This window comes from Chelonia mydas, chromosome 14 (assembly GCF_015237465.2).
Source record: "Chelonia mydas isolate rCheMyd1 chromosome 14, rCheMyd1.pri.v2, whole genome shotgun sequence".
Classification (NCBI taxonomy): domain Eukaryota; kingdom Metazoa; phylum Chordata; order Testudines; family Cheloniidae; genus Chelonia; species Chelonia mydas.
The window spans coordinates 39,050,321-39,069,862 of NC_051254.2; the positions used below are offsets into that span (position 1 = coordinate 39,050,321).

Genomic DNA, 19,542 nt, shown 5'->3' on the forward strand with positions numbered 1-19,542 from the left:
AGCTAATTAGATATAAACACAGGAAGTAAATGCAGGGGACAATGCGAATCCAAAATTACACGCAACCCCTCTCTCTTTATATACATTTGTCCATCTCTTTGCCTTCACTCTACGTTGCATTGCCCATGTTAAAACTGGCGCAGTTACTTCGCAAACCCCGATCTCTGCACCGCACGTTCTGGCCATGCGCTGCACGTGTTCACCCTACGCCTCCCCTTGCTTGTACGTTCCTAACTTATCTTGCTCGCTGTGATCTTGTTCCTAAGAAATAGCCCCCTGTGGGTTCCCCCTCTGATCTTTAGCTCGCTCAGGAATTGTGTCTCTTTCCCTGACCCACCTCGTCACTTCTCTGAGTTAGCATCAACATTCTATTTTCAGCCTAATAATCTATTCCCCTGCAATCCTGTCTCGCAAAAAATAAGGCCTTGCCCCGTGTGTTTAATGTCTCATGTCAAGCCAGGCCTATCTACACTATGTAGGGTGACCAGATGTCCCGATTTTATAGGGACAGTCCTGATATATTTTCTTATATAGGCGCCTATTATCCGCCACCCCCATCCCAATTTTTCACATTTGCTATCTGGATCACCCTAACACTATGATTCATGATAACAGGATCACCCTCTGCACTGTTCATTAACACATGACAAGGTCCCCTCAGACCTTTTAGACCTGATGGAGTAAATGTGCTTGCCAGCATGTTATGGGGGGATTTCCACATCTCTCTGTAGTTCAGGGGTGGGTAAACTATGGCCCAGGGACCGCATCCAGCCCTCAAGCTCCCACCAGGGAGCAGGGTCCAGGGCTTGCCCTGCTGTGGCGCTCCAGCTGTGGAGAGGGGTCAGGGGCTTGCCCCACTCTGTGTGGCTCCTGGAAGCAGCGGCATGTCCCCGCTCTGGCTCCTATGCGTAGGGGCAGCCAGGAGGCTCTGCACACTGCCCCTGCCCCAAGCACTGCCCTGCAGCTCCCATTGGTCAGGAACCGCAGCCAATCAGAGCTGCGGGGCAGCACCCGTGGACAGGGCAGCGCACAGAGCTGCCTGGCTGCGCAAGAGCCGGAGGGGGGACATGCCGCTGGTTCTGGGAGCTGCTTGAGGTAAGCACCACCCAGAGCCTGTACCCCTGGCCCCCTCCCATGCTCCAGCCCTGATCCCCCTCACTCCCTCCGAACCCCTCGATCCCAGCCCGGAGCACCCTCCCGCACCCCAACCCCTCATCCCCAGCCGCACCCCCAGCCGGAGCCCGCACCCCCTCCCGCACCCCAACCCCCAATTTCGTGGGCGTTCCTGGCCCGCCATACAATTTCCATGCCCAGATGTGGCCACGAAGTTTGCCCGCCCCTGCTCTAGTTCCAGGGGACCCACCGCTTGCCTCAGGAGGCAGGAACGGGGTTACATTTGTCTAACAACACCCCCCAACCGCAAGCGTGCTCCCCTCCCGCCTCTGTGCCACCCTCTCTCCCCACCCTTCAACCCCCCCGCCCCCCTTCCTGCTCATCCACCCCAGGCCACGACGTGCAAGGCTGGGAGACGCAGCCTGCGCCCCAGAGGCAGGCGGGGGGGCGGGCTGGCGGCAAAGCAATCGAGTGCCCGCTAGGACCCAGGAGGCGCTGGGGTGGGGGCGGTGACGGGAGGTCACCCCCAGCCCCCGCAGCAGGAAGTGCAGTTCAGCCGCTCCAGTGTAGCCCCTGATCGCCGCTGCGTGCAGGGCGGGCGCCCGGCGCTGGCCCCTTGCAAGATCCCCCCCGGCTGCAGAGGGGCGAGGGTCATCCCGAGGGAGTCTCATCCCTGCTGCTTCCCCGGGGGCTCTTCCATCCCAGTTCAGAGACCTCGGCCTGCCCAGGACTTTCCCTGTAGGGCAGACCGATCTTCCGCCCCCCCACCCCCCCAAGGAAAAGAGCTGGGACCCCAGATCCAGGAGGAAGACACCTCCCGCTGAGCAGCCGAGCTGCTCCACTTGGAGCGAAGGTAAGAGAGACCTTCCCACCCCATCCCATCCCATCCCATCCCATCCAGGGACCCCCCGTCTGCAGCTGATCCTGCTCGCTAAATGCTCTGCAGACTCTGCTTAAACTGTCCCAGCCCCCGGATGCCGTTGACGGGGGATTTTAATTTGGAAGATCGGCTCAGCTTGATTTTTATGGTGCTTTATTTATTTATTTTTTTAGCGGCTCTTCTTTGTTATGGGTGAATGGTCACCTCCTCGCACGGGCTAGGGGAATCTGTGCAAAATGTGTGTTTTGTGTGGGGCAAAACCACAGGGGCCCAAATCCTCAGCTGGTGTAAAATCAGGTTTCAGAGCGGTGGCCGCGTTAGTCGGATGACGTGGGTTTTAGCCCACGAAAGCGTATGCCCAAATAAATGTGTTTGCCTCTAAGGTGCCACAAGTACTCCGCGTTCTTTCTGTAAAATCAGTATCGCTCCACGAAGTCAACAGTGCTGTGGTCAATATGCACCAGCTGGGGATCTGGCCTGATTTATTCCAGTGGAGCTGTGATCCATTGACACCAACTAGAGATCTGGCCCCGTTTATTCCGGTGGAGCTGTGATCCATTGACACAGGCAGGGTCTGATCAGAAACAGTCAAATGAAAGAGTCCCAATCAACTACAGCGTGTAAAGGCAGACAGCTAAAAGGAGACAAGTTTTTAAAGTGCTTGTATACCACTGCTAGAAGTCTAAATAATAAGATGGGTGAACTAGAGTGCCTCATCTTAAATGAGGATATTGATCTAATAGGCATCACAGAAACTTGGTGGAATGAGGATAATCAATGGGGTACAGTAATAGCAGGGTACAAAATATATCAGAAGGACAGAACAGGTCGTCCTGGTGGGGCAGTGGCATTATATGTGAAAGAAAGCATAGAATCAAATGAAGTAAAAATCTTAAATGAACTAAATTGTACTATAGAATCTCTCTCTATGGATAGAAATTCCACGCTCGAATAATAAGAATATAGCAGTAGGGATACTTTACTGACCACCTGACCAGGATGGTGATAGTGACTGTGAAATGCTCAGGGAGATTAGAGAGGCTATTAAAATAAAAAACTCAATAATAATAATGGGGGATTTCATTTATCCCCATATTAACTGGGTACATGTCACCTCAGGATGGGATACAGTGAGAAAGTTTCTTAAATCAGTGGTCCTCAAAGCCGGTCTGCCACTTTTTCAGGGAAAGCCCCTGGCGAGCCGGACCGGATTGTTTACCTGCCGCGTCCGCAGGTTCGGCCGATTGCGGCTCCCATTGGCCGCGGTTCGCCGCTCCAGGCCAGTGGGGGCTGCGGGAAGCGTGGCCATCACGTCCCTTGGCCCACGCCGCTTCCCGCAGCCCCCATTGGCCTGGAGCGGCGAACCGCGGCCAGTGGGAGCCACAATCAGCCGAACCTGCGGACACGGCAGGTAAACAAACCGGTCCGGCCCGCCAGGGGCTTTCCCTGAACAAGCGGCGGACCGGCTTTGAGAACTGCTGCCTTAAATGACTGCTTCTTGGAGCAGCTGGTCCTGGAACCCACCAGAGGAGAGGCAATTCTTGATTTAGTCCTAAGTGGAGCATAGGATCTGGTCCAAGAGGTGAATATAGCTGGACTGCTTCGTAATAGTGACCATAATATAATTAAATTTAATATCCCTGGGGCAGGAAAAACATCACTGCAGCCCAACACTGTAGCACTTAACTTCAGAAAGGGTAACTACACAGAAATGAGGAGGTTAGTTAAACAGAAATTAACGGGTACAGAGCCAAAAGTGAAATCTCTGCAAGCTGCGTGGAAACTTTTTAAAGACACCATAATAGAGGCTCAAAGTAAATGTATACCCCCAAATTAAAAAATATAGTAAGAGAACCGAAAAAGAGCCACTGTGGCTAAACAACAAAGTAAAAGAAGGAGTGAGAGACAAAAAGGCATCCTTTAAAACGTGGAAGTTAAATCCTAGTGAGGAAAATAGAAAAGAGCATAAACACTGGCAAATGAAGTGCAAAAATAGAATTAGGAAGGCCAAACAAGAATTTGAGGAACAGTTAGCCAAAGACTGAAAAATAATAGCAAAAAATTTTTTTTAAAATACATCAGAAGCAGAAAGCCTGCGAAACCACCAGTGGGGCCGCTGGACGATCGAGGTGCTAAAGGAGCACTCAAGGACGATACGGCCATTGCAGAGAAACTAAATGAATTCTTTGCATGGGTCTTCATGGCTGAGGATGTGAGGGAGAGTCCCAAACCTGAGCCATTCTTTTTAGGTGAGAGATCTGAGGAACTGTCCCAGATTGAGGTGTCATTAGAGGAGGTTTTGGAACAAATTGATAAATTAAACAGCAGTAAGTCACCAGGACCAGATGGGATTCCCCCAGGAGTTCTGAAGGAACTCAAATGTGAAATTGCAGGACTACTAACTGTAGTCTGCAACCTATCATTTAAATCAGCTTCTGTACCAGGTGACTGGAGGATAGCTAATGTGACGCCAATTTTTAAAAAGGGCTCCAGAGGTGATCCCGGCAATTACAGGCCTGTAAGCCTGACTTCAGTACCGGGCAAACTGGTTGAAACTATAAAAAAGGTTTCAGAGTAGCAGCCGTGTTAGTCTCTATTCGCAAAAGAAAAAAGAAGAATATTGTCAGAAATATAGATGAACATAATTTGTTGCGGAAGAATCAACATGGTTTTAGTAAAGGGAAATCATGCCTCACCAATCTACTAGGATTCTTTGAGGGGGTCAACAAGCGTGTGGCCCAAGGGTATGCAGTGGATATAGTGTACTTAGATTTTCAGAAAGCTTTTGACAAAGTCCCGCACCAAAGGCTCTTAGGCAAAGTACGCTGCCACAGGATCAGAGGGAAGTTCCCCTCGTGGATTGGTAATTGGTTAAAAGATAGGAAACCAAGGGTAGGTATAAATGGTCAGGTTTTGGAATAGAGAGAGGTAAATAGCGGTGTCCCCCAGGGGCCTGTTCTGGGACCAGTCCTATTCAATATATTCATAAATGATCTGGAAAAAGGGGTAAACAGTGAGGTGGCAAAATTTGCAGATGACACAAAATTACTAAAGATAGTTAAGACCCAGGCTGACTGTGAAGAGCTACAAAAGGATCTCTCAAAACTGGGTGACTGGGCAACAAAATGGCAGATGAAATTTAATGTTGATAAATGCAAAGTAATGCACGTTAGAAAGCATGATCCCAACTATACATATAAAATGATGGGGTCTAAATGAGCTGTACCCACTCAAGAAAGAGATCTTGGAGTCATTGTGGATAGTTCTCTGAAAACATCCACTCCATGTGCAGCAGCAGTCAAAAAAGTGAAAAGAATGCTGGGAATAATTAAGAAAGGGATAGATAATAGGACAGAAAATATCCTGTTGCCTCCATATAAATCCATGGTACGCCCACACCTTGAACACTGCGTGCAGATGTGGTCGCCCCATTTCAAAAAAGATATATTGGAATTGGAAAAGGTTCAGAAAAGGGCAACAAAAATGATTAGAGGTATGGAACGACTTCCGTATGAGGAGAGATGAATAAGACTGGGACTTTTCAGCTTGGAAAAGAGACCGCTAAGGGGGGATATGATTGAGGTCTATAAAATCATGACTGGTGTAGAGAAAGTAAATAAGGAAGTGTTATTTACTCCTTCTCATAACACAAGAACTAGGGGTCACCCAATGAAATTAATAGGCAGCAGGTTTAAAACAAATAAAAGGAAGTATTTCTTCATTCATCGCACAGTCAACCTGTGGAACTCCTTTCCAGAGGATGTTGTGAAGGCCAAGACCATAAGAGGAGTTCAAAAAAGAACTAGATAAATTCATGGAGGATAGGTCCATCAATGGCTATTAGCCAGGCTAGGCAGGAATGGTGTCCCTCGCCAGTGTTTGCCAGAAGCTGGGAATGAGCGACAGGGGATGGATCACTTGATGATTCCCTGTTCTGTTCATTCCCTCTGGGGCACCTGGCACTGGCCACTGTCCGAAGACAGGACACTGGGCTAGATGGACTTTTGTTCTGACCCAGTAGGGCCATTCTTATGTTCTTATGACACCAGCTGGGGCTCTGGTCCTGTTTATGCTGGTGGAGCTGTGATCCATTGACACCAGCTGGGGATCTGGCTTGAATAATTTATATCAACATACAGTATTTTTTTGGGTAACTGTTTGTACAAACTGGTTTGAGTTCCTTCAGAAGCAGCAAATGCCCAACAAAGTGGAATACATACAAACTGCAGAGGGAAAGTGCCTGTTAGATCAAGATTTTTTTTAAAAAAAAGAATTAAGACCTTGTCTAAGCTAAGGTTTTTGGGGCAGATTTTCAAAGGCGCAAATGGCCGGTTTGGGGTTTATACAGCTCCTTGCACAGTGGTGACCTGAACTGTGTGGCGCTTACAGGAGCAGCATTTTTAGGTACCCTAAATAGCTTTGAAAATCTAGCCCAAAGAATTGAGGTCATAACTACAGACTGGAGGAGAGGTGGGGGGAGAAACTGTATCTTGGAAAGCAGTGACTCTGGAATGGATTTAGGGGTCCTCGTGGGCCCTAGGATCAACTCACCACGATCTCCCGGTGTGATGCTGTGACAGAAAGCGCTAATGCAATTCTTGGGTGTATAAACGGGAATGGGAAATAGAAGAAAAAAGGTGATTTTGAAATAAAAATGGTAAATTACCAGATCAGAATAAGAATATAGGACACGGTATACTACAAAACACTGTTATGAAGGGATTGCTTAGCTTCTAGCCTCAGTGATCCTTTCCTGTGAATCCTACATTAAGTGGCACCGTGACATCCATCTACACATTGTTAACCAAGCTAAAACCTGGTGGGCTAGGGACAATGAGTCATAAAACCACCATTTAAATAAATACACAAATCAATGGAATGAATCTACATTGGCAGTGGATCACCATTGAGACAATCAGAAGAGCAGATAAGACAGATTCGCGAGGGATCCGTGAGGCTCTGTGCAGGCAGCTGACACCTGTGTAAATGAACGAGGAATTCTTTTCACACCAAAGACATGAACAAGAATTCCAAAATAAGTTAGGGTGGTGGATGTGCAAACCCCTTCACCGAATCCAGCCTCCTTCGACAGCTTGAGACCTCATTTCAGATGGAGGAGAGCCGTTGTATCTAGGCGGTGGGCCGCATTGTGACTTCAACACCACAGCCATGGGGGTCGGGGCTGAGATATGCTATCTAAAGAGGAACAAAAGCCCATCCACCACCCTCAGCCTACTTCGCCTATTTGTGGTAACTTTCATCCCCTCTGCAACCCCTCCTATTCTAGGGGTTTTCCTCCCTGCCACTTTGCAACCCATCTGCCCCTATCTGTTTTACGATCCCCGGGTCAATTTCTGCCCATCGCTCCCCTGCTGCACCTCTTTAAAGCAGTGAGCAGATGCACCTTCGGCACATTACTGGGGGCATTCAGTTCGCTGGAGAAAGCTCAGTAACAGCAAAGTAGCCAATTCCGGTCAGAAACCATTTGTGGCATTCACTCTAGTTTTACAAACTGTTCGCTGGCACAACTTGCCACCGGGAGCAGTTGCTAGCCATTCTTTCTGGTTGCCCCATCACAGTTTGCTTGCCCTTGCCTTTCCCCATCCGCTGATTCTTAAGTGGAGAATGTCAGGTAATGCAGTGAGTTAATGTTAATGTTAGCTTAGGTACGGGGTGGTGGGAAGTAAAGCCTGTGGTTGGTGATGAGACAGCGATTTAATGGCTGAGGAGTCTACAAAGGCCCATTTGGCCGCCACAAGCCACCGTAGAATGTTTTTCCAATGCTAGCAGTTTGGCGAGGGGAGCGGGGAGGGGGGTTGGGGGGAGAATTGAGGCTTACTAGCTAGCAGGGGGATTTTCCAGGACCTGGCTGAAGGTGCCAGAAATGGGCTCTCCAGACACCAGAGCAGTGGCGTGCCGTGGCCTTTTTAGTAAGGCATGCGGCCACTTTTAGCAAACAGATTTTGCGCTAAACTTTCCATCCTGATGAAGAGTCCACCAGCTCTGCTCTATCACGGCTGATTCAGTGCTATGCTTGCATGACGTGCCACAAAATGGAGTCCTCCATGCGGCGTGGTCTCATGTGGGGAGGACGCCGCTTTGTTCGACAATGCACGTTCAGGGGCTGGACGGAATCGTCCCTCAACCCACAGGACGCCCGTCGAACCACGTGTTTTGGGAATTCTGGGGCATGTGCTGCATACATAGATGGCACACTGCTGCACCAGAGAAAAACGCATCGGGGTCTGTAGGAATCCAGGTTACAGGGAAGGTGGCATTCGGACCCCATTCAGAGGAAGTAGCACTCAGCAGCTTCTGAGACGGATTTCTGAACTGGGATCTATAATCAGATTTTTCCTGGGCTTGAGAGGGTAGAGAAAGCACGTCTAGATGAACAGGACCTGGGTTCACCCATGGGTTTACTTGTAAGTAATACAATAAGAGTTTGTTAGCCAATTTCTGCCTCAATGGATAGAAATTCCATGCTTGAATGAGAAGAATATAGCAGCAGGAATATACTACCAACCACCAGACCAGGATGGTGATAGTGATTCTGAAATGCTCAGAGAGATTAGAGAAGCTACAAAAATAGAAGACTCACTCATAATGGGGGATTTTAACTATCCCTGTACTGACTGGGTACATGTCACCTCTGAACGGAGATAAAATTTCCAGACTCCGTTAACGACGGCTTCTTGGGAGCAGCTGGTTCTAGAACCCACAAGAGGAGAGGCCATTCTTGATTTAGTCCTAAGTGGTGCAGAGGATCTGGTCCAAGAGGTGAATATAGCTGAACTGCTTAGCAACAGCAGCCATAATGTAATTAAATTGAAACATCCTTGGGAGGGAAATACCAAAGAAGCCCACCACAGTAGCATTTAGTTTAAAAAAGAGGAACTGCACAAAAATGAGGAAGCTAGCTAAACGGAAAATAAAAGGAACAGTCACAAGAGTGAATTGCATGCATGCTGTATGGAAACTTTTTAAAACCACCATAACAGAGGCTCAAATTAAATGTATGCCCAAATTAAAAAAAAAAAAAAACAAGAAAAAAACAGTAAGAGAACCAAAAAGAAAAAAAAGCCACCATGGCTAAACAACATAAATGAGTTGGTTAGAGGCAAAAAGGTGTCCTTTAAAAATTGGAAGTTAAATCAGACTCAGGAAAACAGAAAGGAACATAAACTGTGGCAGGTCACATGTAAAAGTATATTTAGGCAGGCCAAAAAGAATTTGAAGAGCAACTAGCAAAAGACACAAAAAGCTTTTTGAGTACATCAGAAGCAGGAAGCCTGCCAAACAGTGGGGCCGCAGGGCGATCGAGGTGCTAAAGGAGGACCAAGTTGTGGGGAGAAGCTAAATAAAGTCTTTGCATCGGTCTTCATGACTGAGGATGTGAGGCAGATTCCCAAACCTGAGCCATTCTTTTTAGGTGACAAATCTCAGGAACTGTCCCAGACTGAGGTGTCATTAGAGGAGGTTTTGGAACAAATTGATAAAACTAAACAGCAATAAGTCACCAGGACCAGATGGTGTTCACCCAAGAGTTCTGAAGGAACTCAAATGTGAAATTGCAGAATTACTAACTGTGGTATGTAACCTATCACTTAAATCAGCCTCTGTACCAGATGACTGGAGGATAGCTAATATAACATCCGATGAAGTGAGCTGTAGCTCACGAAAGCTTATGCTCAAATAAATTTGTTAGTCTCTAAGGTGCCACAAGTCCTCCTTTTCTTTTTATGGATACAGACTAACATGGCTGCTACTCTGAAACCTAATATAACACAGATTTTTTTTAAAAAGGCACCAGAGGCGATCCTGACAGTTACAGGCCGGTAAGCCTAACTTCAGTACTGGACAAATTGGTTGAAACTAAGAATTATCAGACACATAGATGAACATGGTTAGTTGGGGAGGAGTCAACATGGTTTTTGTAAAGGGAAATCATATCTCACCAATCTAGAAGAATCCTTTGAGGGGGTAAACAAGCATGGGAACAAGGGTGACCCAGTAGATACAGAGTACTTGGACTTTCAGAAAGCCTTTGCAAGGTGCCTCACCAAAGGCTCTTAAGCAAAGTAAGCTGCCAAGGGATAAGAGGGAAGGTCCAAGTAAGCTGCCAAGAGATAAGAGGGAAGGTCCAAGTAAGCTGCCAAGGGATAAAAGGGAAGGTCCTCTCATGGACCAGTAACTGGTTAAAAGATAGGAAACAAAGGATAGGAATAAATGGTCAGTTTTCAGAATGGAGAGCGGTAAATAGCGGTGTCCCCCAGGGGTCTGTACTAGGACCAGTCAACATAGTCATAAATGATCTAGAAAAAAAGGTGAATAGTGAGGTGGCAGTTTGCAGACGATACAGAATTACTCAAGATTGTTAGCTCCAAGGCTGACTGCAAAGAGTTACAAAGGGAGCTCTCAGAACTGGCTGACCGGGCAACAAAATGGCAGATGAAATTCAATGTTGAGAAATGCAAAGTAATGCACATTGGAAGCATAATCCCAACTATAATTACCAAATGATGGGGTCTAACTGAGCTGTTACCACTCAAGAGAGAGATCTTGGCGTCATTGTGGTTAGTTCTCTGGAAACATCTGCTCAGCGTGCAGCGGCCGTCCAAAAAGCGAGCAGAACGGTAGGAACCATTAGAAAATGAATAGGTAACAAGACCGAAAATATCATATTGTGTCTATATAAATCCAGAGTTTTACTACTGCGTGCAGTTCTGGTCACCCCCTCTCAAAAAAGATACATTAGAATTGGAAAGGGTACAGAGAAGAGCAACAAAAGCAATTAGGGGGTGGAACAGCTTCCTTAGGAGGAAAGATTAGAAAGCCTTGGACTGTTGAGTTGGAAAAAGAGACAGCTAAAGAGGGGGGTAGGATAGAAATTTATCAGATCATGTCTGGGATGGAGAAAGTGAACAGGAAAGTGTTATTTACCCCTCCACGTAATACAAGAATCAGGGTCACCCAATGACATTAATCGGCAGCAGGGTTAAATCAAGCAAAAGGAAGTATTTCTTAGTGATTCCCAACATTCTGTTCGCTTTTTTGACTGCCCCTGCACATCGAGTGGATGTTTTCAGAGAACTATCCACAGTGACTCCAAGATCTCTTTCTTTCTGTGCTGTTGGGGAGGATGAAAGTCCCAGGGAAGGAGAGCATCTAACTGGAGCAGAGGGAAACAATCCCATAGTTGGGACACCTCTCCGGGGGGAGGGAACTCATGCTATTAGGAAGAGATAGATATTAGTAATGGGTGATTCGGTCATTAGAAACATAAATAGCTGGGTTTGCGATGACCACGAGAACCGAATGGTGACTTGTCTGCCTCGTGTGAAGGTTGCAGATCTCTCGAGATGTCTAGATAGATTTATGTGTAGTGCTAGGGAGGAGCCGGTGGTCGTGGTACATGTAGGTACCAATGACATAGGCAAGGTTAGGAGAGAGGTCCTGCAGTCTAAACTTAGGCTGTTAGGTAAGAGATTGAAGTCTAGGACCTCCATGGTAGCATTCTCTGAGATGCTCCCAGTTCCACGTGCAGGGCCAGTTAGACAAGCAGAACTGCAGAGCCTCAGTGCATGGATGAGACGATGGTGTAGGGAGGAGGGGTTTAGATTTATTAGGAAATGGGGAAACTTTGGGGAAAGGGGGAGCCTATACAGGAAGGATGGGCTCCACCTAAACCCAAATGGAACCAGATTGCTGGCACTTAACACTAAAAAGGTCTTAGAACAGTTTTTAAACTAAGGGCTGGGGGAAAGCCGACAGGTGCGGAGGAGCACAGGGTTCGGACATCCCTTAGGGGAGGATCTACTCATAGAGGCTCTCTATGTCCTAGTGAGGACGAGAGGATGGAAAATGATAAAATACAGGCAGGGTCTGATCAGAAACAGTCAAATAAAAAAGAGTCCCATTCAATTACAATGTGTAATGACAGACAGCTAAAAGGAGACAAGTTTTTAAAGTGCTTATATACCAATGCTAGAAGTCTAAATAATAAGATGGGTGAACTAGAGTGCCTCGTATTAAATGAGGATATTGATATAATAGGCATCACAGAAACTTGGTGGAATGAGGATAATCAATGGGATACAGGAATACCAGGGCACAAAATGTATTGGAAGGACAGAACAGGTCGTCCTGGTGGGGGAGTGGCACTATATGTGAAAGAAAGCATAGAATCAAATGAAGTAAAAATCGTAAATGAATGAAACTGTACCATAGAATCTCTATGGATAGAAATTCCATGCTCGAATAATAAGAATATAGCAGTAGGGCAATATTACTGACCACCTGACCAGGATGGTGATAGTGACTGTGAAATGCTCAGGGAGATTAGAGAGGCTATTAAAATAAAAAACTCAATAATAATAATGGGGGATTTCAATTATCCCCATATTGACTAGGTACATGTCACCTCAGGACGGGATGCAGAGAGAAAGTTTCTTGACACCTTCAAGGACTGCTTCTTGGAGCAGCTGGTCCTGGAACCCACCAGAGGAGAGGCAATTCTTGATTTAGTCCTAAGTAGAGCAGAGGATCTGGTCCAAGAGGTGAATATAGCTGGACTGCTCCGTAATAGTGACCATAATATAATTCAGTTTAACATCCCTTTGGCAGGAAAAACACCACAGCAGCCCAACACTGTAGCATTTAATTTAAGAAAGGGGAACTACACAAAAATGAGAAGGTTACTTACAGAAATTAAAGGGTACAGTGCCAAAAGTGAAATCTCTGCAAGCTGCGTGGAAACTTTTTAAAGACACCATAATAGAGGCTCAAAGTAAATGTATACCCCAAATTAAAAAACACAGTAAGAGAACCAAAAAAGAGTCACCGTGGCTAAACAACAAAGTAAAAGAAGCAGTGAGAGGCAAAAAGGCATTCTTTAAAACGTGGAAGTTAAATCCTAGTGAGGAAAATAGAAAGGAGCATAAACACTGGCAAATGAAATGTAAAAATAGAATTAGGAAGGCCGAAAAAGAATTTGAGGAACAGTTAGCCAAAGACTCAAAAGGAAATAGCAAAATGTTTTTTAAATATATGAGAAGCCGGAAGCCTGCTAAACAATCAGTGGGGCCGCTGGACGATCAAGATGCTAAAGGAGCACTCAAGGACGATACGGCCATTGCAGAGAAACTAAATGAATTCTTTGCATCGGTCTTCACAGCTGAAGATGTGAGGGAGATTCCCAAACCTGAGCCATTCTTTTTAGGTGACAGATCTGAGGAACTGTCCCAGATTGAGGTATCATTAGAGGAGGTTTTGCAACAAATTGATAAATTAACAGCAATAAGTCACCAGGACCAGATGGGATTCACCCAAGAGGTCTGAAGGAACTCAAATGTGAAATTGCAGAACCACTGGCTGTAGTCTGGTTTCAGAGTGGTAGCCATGTTAGTCTGTATCAGCAAAAACGACAAGGAGTCCTTGTGGCACCTTAGAGACTAACAAATTTATCTGGGCATAAGCTTTCATGGGCTAGAACCCACTTCATCAGATGCATGGAGTGGAAAATACAGTAGCAGGTATAAATACACAACACATGAAAAGGTGGGAGTTGCCTTACCAAGTGGGAGGTCAGTCTAATGAGACAACTCAATTAACAGTAGGATACCGAGGAAGGAAAAATCACTTTTGTAGTGGTAATGAGAGTGGCCCATTTCAAACAGTTGACAAGAAGGTGTGACAGGTTTCAGAGTAGCAGCCGTGTTAGTCTGTATCCGCAAAAAGAAAAGGAGGACTTGTGGCACCTTAGAGACTAACAAATTTATTTGAGCATAAGCTTTTGCGAGCTACAGCTCACTTCATCGGATGCATTCAGTGGAAAATATAGTGGGGAGATTTATATACTCAGGGAACATGAAACAATGGGTGTTACCATACACACTGTAGAGAGTGATCAGGTAAGGTGAGCTATTACCAGCAGGAGAGCGGGGGGGGAGGGGAAACCTTTTTTAGTGATAATCAAGGTGGGCCATTTCCAACAGTTGACAAGAATATTTGAGGAACAGCAGGGGGGGAGATAAACATGGGGAAATAGTTTTACTTTGTATAATGACCCATCCACTCCCAGTCTTTATTCAAGCCTAAGTTAATTGTATCCAGTTTGCAAATTAATTCCAATTCAGCAGTCTCTCCTTGGAGTCTGTTTTTGTTGAAGAATTGCCACTTTTAGGTCTGTAATCTAGTGACCAAAGAGATTGAAGTGTTCTCCAACTGGTTTTTGAATGTTATAATTTTTGACATCTGATTTGTGTCCGTTTATTCTTTTGCATAGAGACTGTCCAGTTTGGCCAATGTCCATGGCAGAGGGGCATTGCTGGCACATGATGGCATATATCACATTGGTGGATGTGCAGGTGAACGAGCCTCTGATAGTGTGGCTGATGTGATTAGGCCCTATGATGGTATCCGCTGAATAGATATGTGGACACAGTTGGCAACGGGCTTTGTTGCAAGGATAGGTTCCTGGATTAGTGGTTCTGTTGTGTGGTGTGTGGTTGCTGGTGAGTATTTACTTCAGGTTGCGGGGCTGTCTGTAGGCAAGGACTGGCCTGTCTCCCAAGATCTGTGAGAGTGATGGGTCGTCCTTCAGGATAGGTTGTAGATCCTTGATGATGCGTTGGAGAGGTTTTAGATGGGGGCTGAAGGTGACGGCTAGTGGCATTCTGTTACTTTCTTTGTTGGGCCTGTCCTGTAGTAGGTGACTTCTGGGTACTCTTCTGGCTCTGTCGATCAAGAAGGTGTGAGTAACAGTAGGGGGAAATTAGTATGGGGGAAATTAGGTTTTGTAATGACCCAACCACTCCCAGTCTTTATTCAGGCCTAATTTGATGGTGTGCAGTTTGAAAATTAATTCCCGTTCTGCAGTTTCACATTGGAGTCTGTTTTTGAAGTTTTTTTGTTGAAGAATTGCCACTTTTAGGTCTGTTATTGAGTGTCCAGGGAGATTGAAGTGCTCTCCTACTGGTTTTTGAATGTTATAATTCCTGATAGAACAGGAGGACTTGTGGCACCTTAGAGACTAACCAATTTATTTGAGCATAAGCTTTCGTGAGCTACAGCTCACTTCATCGGATGCTTATGCTTCACGAAAGCTTATGCTCAAATAAATTGGTTAGTCTCTAAGGTGCCACAAGTACTCCTTTTCTTTTTGCAAATACAGACTAACACGGCTGTTACTCTGAAACCTGTCATAATTCCTGATTTGTGTCCATTTATTCTTTTGCGTAGAGACTGTCAGATTTGGCCAATGGATATGGCAGAGGGGCATTGCTGGCACATCTTTTCATGTGCTGTGTATTTATATCTGCTCCTGTATTTTCCACTCCATGCATTTGATGAAGTGGGTTCTAGCCCACGAAATCTTATGCTCAAATAAATTTGTTAGGACTCCTCGTTGTTTTGACTGTAGTCTGTAACGTATCATTTAAATCAGCTTCTGTACCAGATGACTAGAGGATAGCTAATGTGAGCCAATTTTTAAAAAGGGCTCCAGAGGTGATCCCGGCAATTACAGGCCTGTAAGCCTGACTTCAGTACCGGGCAAACTGGTTGAAACTATAATCAAGAACAATATTGTCAGAAATATAGATGAACATAATTTGTTGAGGAAGAGCCAACATGGTTTTAGTAAAGGGAAATCATGCCTCACCAATCTACTAGGATTCTTTGAGGGGGTCAACAAGCGTGTGGCCCAAGGGTATGCAGTGGATATAGTGTACTTAGATTTTCAGAAAGCCTTTGACAAAGTCCCTCACCAAAGGCTCTTACGCAAAGTAAGCTGCCATGGGATCAGAGGGAAGTTCCCCTTGTGGACTGGTAACTGGTTAAAAGATAGGAAACAAAGGGTAGGTATAAATGGTCAGTTTTCAGAATAGAGAGAGGTAAACAGCGGTGTCCCCCAGGGGCCTGTTCTGGGACCAGTCCTATTCAACATATTCATAAATGATCTGGAAAAAGGGGTAAACAGTGAGGTGGCAACATTTGCAGATGACACAAAATTACTAAAGATAGTTAAGACCCAGGCAGACTGTGAAGAGCTACAAAAGGATCTCTCAAAACTGGGTGACTGGGCAACAAAATGGCAGATGAAATTTAATGTTGATAAATGCAAAGTAATGCACGTTGGCAAACATAATCTCAACTATACATATAAAATGATGGGGTCTAAATGAGCTGTTCCCACTCAACAAAGAGATCTTGGAGTCTTTGTGGATAGTTCTCTGAAAACATCCACCCAGTGTGCAGCGGCAGTCAAAAAAGCAAACAGAATGCTGGGAATAATTAAGAAAGGGATAGATAATAGGACAGAAAATATCCTGTTGCCTCCATATAAATCCATCGTACGCCCACATCTTGAATACTGTGTGCTGATGTGGTCATCCCATCTCAAAAAAGATATCTTGGAATTGGAAAAGGTTCAGAAAAGGGCAACCAAAATTATTAGAGGTATGGAGCGGCTTCCGTATGGGGAGAGATTAATAAGACTGGGACTTTTCAGCTTGGAAAAGAGACGGCTAAGGGGGGACATGATTGAGGTCTATAAAATCATGACTGGTGTGGAGAAAGTAAATAAGGAAGTGTTGTTTACAACTTCTCATAACACAGGAACTAGGGGTCACCCAATGAAATTAATAGGCAGCAGGTTTAAAACCAATAAAAGGAAGTATTTCTTCATACATCGCACAGTCAACCTGTGGAACTCCTTTCCAGAGGATGTTGTGAAGGCCAAGACCATAAGAGGGTTCAAGAAAGAGCTAGATAAATTCATGGAGGATAGGTCCATCAATGGCTATTAGCCAGGATGGGCAGGAATGGTGTCCCTAGCCTCTGTTTACCAGAAGCTGGGACTGGGTGACAGGGGATGGATCACTTGATGATTCCCTGTTCTGTTCATCCTCTGGGGCACCTGGCACTGGCCACTGTCCGAAGACAGGACACTGGGCTAGATGAACCTTTGGTCTGACCCAGTAGGGCCATTCTTATGTTCTTAAATAGCTTCTGGGGGTGGCTCAGTGATATGTTGCCATAATAAATGGACAAGAGGAGGGGCTAAGCGTTTGTATGGTGTTCCACCTCTTTGAGTTCCAGCCGTGTTCTGCACACCCTCCAGCTGCATTCGTTGCATTGGGCGCAGCTGTGCTGAAGGGTGGAGGGGTGAGCCGCAGCGGGCGGGGAGGACTTTTTGCTGGGGTACGAGGAGAAGGAGCATTTCAGCACCGAATTCTGTAGCGGGTGTATCAGGAGACGGGGGAGGGGGTCTTCTTGCCAGGGGCATTGGCACGCTGGTACCAGACCGAGCAGCCGTCTCCGAGGGGTCCCTGGAGGCCGTGTCGCCCAAGGAATCCTCAGGGTGAGGGTGAAGGGGAAGTAAGGTTTCCGAGCTCTGGGGTGGTTTCGCTGCTGATCGCCCGCCTCTTCCCCATCCCCTGGGGAGGAAAACTGGCTGCAGCAGGGCCGGCTTAGGTGGGGGTGTTTCTGGGAGCTGCTGGTGGGTGTGAGCTAGAAGGGAAGGGGTAGGAAATACGCTGGAAGAGGAAGGGAGGGGGACAGGGTGTGACAAACCACCTGGGACACGTTCTGCCTGGGACCCAATTTTCAGAACAGGCCCTTTGGGGGGAAGGTAGAAATTCTCCTATTGCTGGAACAGGCAACAACCCCTCTGGATGGGGCTGGGAAAATGGACCAGAGTCCCGGTGTTGGAGCCCGAACCTCCTAGCCAGGGGCTGCTGTGAAATACGAAGGGGGCACTCAGTGGTGAGGCCCCGTCCCCTCACCCCCAGCTACTGGGAATGGGAAAGGGGTTGGGATTCATGTCCCTCGACCCTGCTGAGGGGCTCCACCTCCTGTATCAGCCTCTGGCTAGGAGGCATGTGATAAACGGGAGGGCCCCTGCTCTCCTCCATCGGCTGGGAGGGACAAGGAGCTCTCTCTTTCTCCCCACCCTGAAGCCTCCTGGCTGCTCTGAGCAGGGTGGGGGTGGGATTCTGCTCCTCTGAGACCCCCCAGAGCTTCCATTTTATCGGCCCTCCTCCCCTGTGACTCGTGGGATTGTGGCTGGGGCAGCAGGGGCTGAGTGGGAGTCTCTTGCTGTTTCAGGGGCCGGTGACCTTCGAGGAGGTGGCTGTGTATTTCACCCAGGGGCAGGGGGCTCTGCTGGACCCCGCTCAGAGAGCCCTCTACAGGGACGTCATGCAGGAGAACTACGAGACGGTGACCTCGCTGGGTAAGGGATTTCCGTCCCCTCAATTATTAGAAGCCGTGGGGTCCGTGGTGTGCCCAGTTCGGGTCAGGTTCTTTCCTGCTCAGTTTGACTTCATGGGAATGGGCTCCACAGTCTCACGATCCAGCATGAGAGACACTTTTACCTCCACGCTGCCACCCATGAATGCGGGATTGAGAGATACTAGGGAACTGCTAATTCATCCTCATCCCTCCAGTTTTGGATTTATGCCCAGAAGCAGCGTGTTGACCTGCCTGTATTAAGTCTCACTGACACACACTCAGCATCTCTGTTCCCCTCCGTTCCTGGGCCTAGCTCCATCCATGGGGAGGGGCTCTGGGCTCTGCTGGTTTAGAAAGAGACAGATTTTTAACTCCAGAGCTGTGTGTGCGTCAATAAGTCCTCCCCAGGCGCACAGATCCTGGAAAGTCCTGCTGAGGACATAACTCGTTCCTCCCACCGTTGTCTGCTTCTCCCATGGTGGCTCAGTGACCATGTTCCCATCTGTTCAGATTTCACATCCCCCTAGTACAGCCCAGGGTCAGGTTAAAAATGAAAGGGATTTTCTTTGTGACAAATCCTCTCCCAATGCATGACACGCCCTGATTTTGCCCCTTGAGCAGGACTGCCCCTTCCCAAACCTGACCTGATCTTCCGTTTGCAACAAGGGAAGGAGCCGTGGGTCCCGGATCTCCAAGCGCCTGAGAGAAGGCAGATCCGGAGAGGCGTCTGCCCAGGTGAGGAATCAGGGAAACTGACACAAAAACAGCCTGGTAAGTGAAGGCAAAAGCGGGGTTTGTGAGCGAGCTCCCCCAGTTCTTCCTCATCTCACCCAGGTCAGGGCTGTAGGTAGGAGGTGTCATATCCCCATGAGTAGGGCCCTACCAAATTCACGGCCATGAAAAACACGTCACGGACCGTGAAATCTGGTCTCCCCCCATGAAATCTGCACTTTTGTGTGCTTTTACCTTACACTATACAGATTTCACAGGGGAGACCAGCCTTCCTCAAATTGGGGGTCCTGACACAGGGGGGCATCACAAGGTTATTTTAGGGGGGGTCACGGCATTAAGAACAAAAGAATGGCCCTACTGGGTCAGACCAAAGGTCCATCTAGCCCAGGATCCTGTCTTCGGACAGTGGCCAGTGCCAGGTGCCCCAGAGGGAATGAACAGAACAGGGAATCATCAAGTGATCCATCCCCTGTCGCTCATTCCCAGCCTCTGGCAAATAGAGGCTAGGGACACTATTCCTGCCCATCCTGGCTAATAGTCATTGATGGACCTATCCTCCATGAATCTATCTAGTTCTTTTT

General features: G+C 47.1%; 1 protein-coding gene across 1 annotated transcript in view; it reads left to right on the top strand.

Annotated features, from left to right (window-relative positions):
* Positions 1 to 19,542, top strand: part of LOC119567553 (zinc finger protein 724) — an 80,876-nt gene that overhangs the window by 20,644 nt on the left and 40,690 nt on the right. The window contains exon 3 of the mRNA XM_037914019.2: positions 18,851 to 19,000. Coding sequence (XP_037769947.2) covers positions 18,851 to 19,000 — 150 coding nt within the window. The remainder of the gene's footprint in view (positions 1 to 18,850; positions 19,001 to 19,542) is intronic.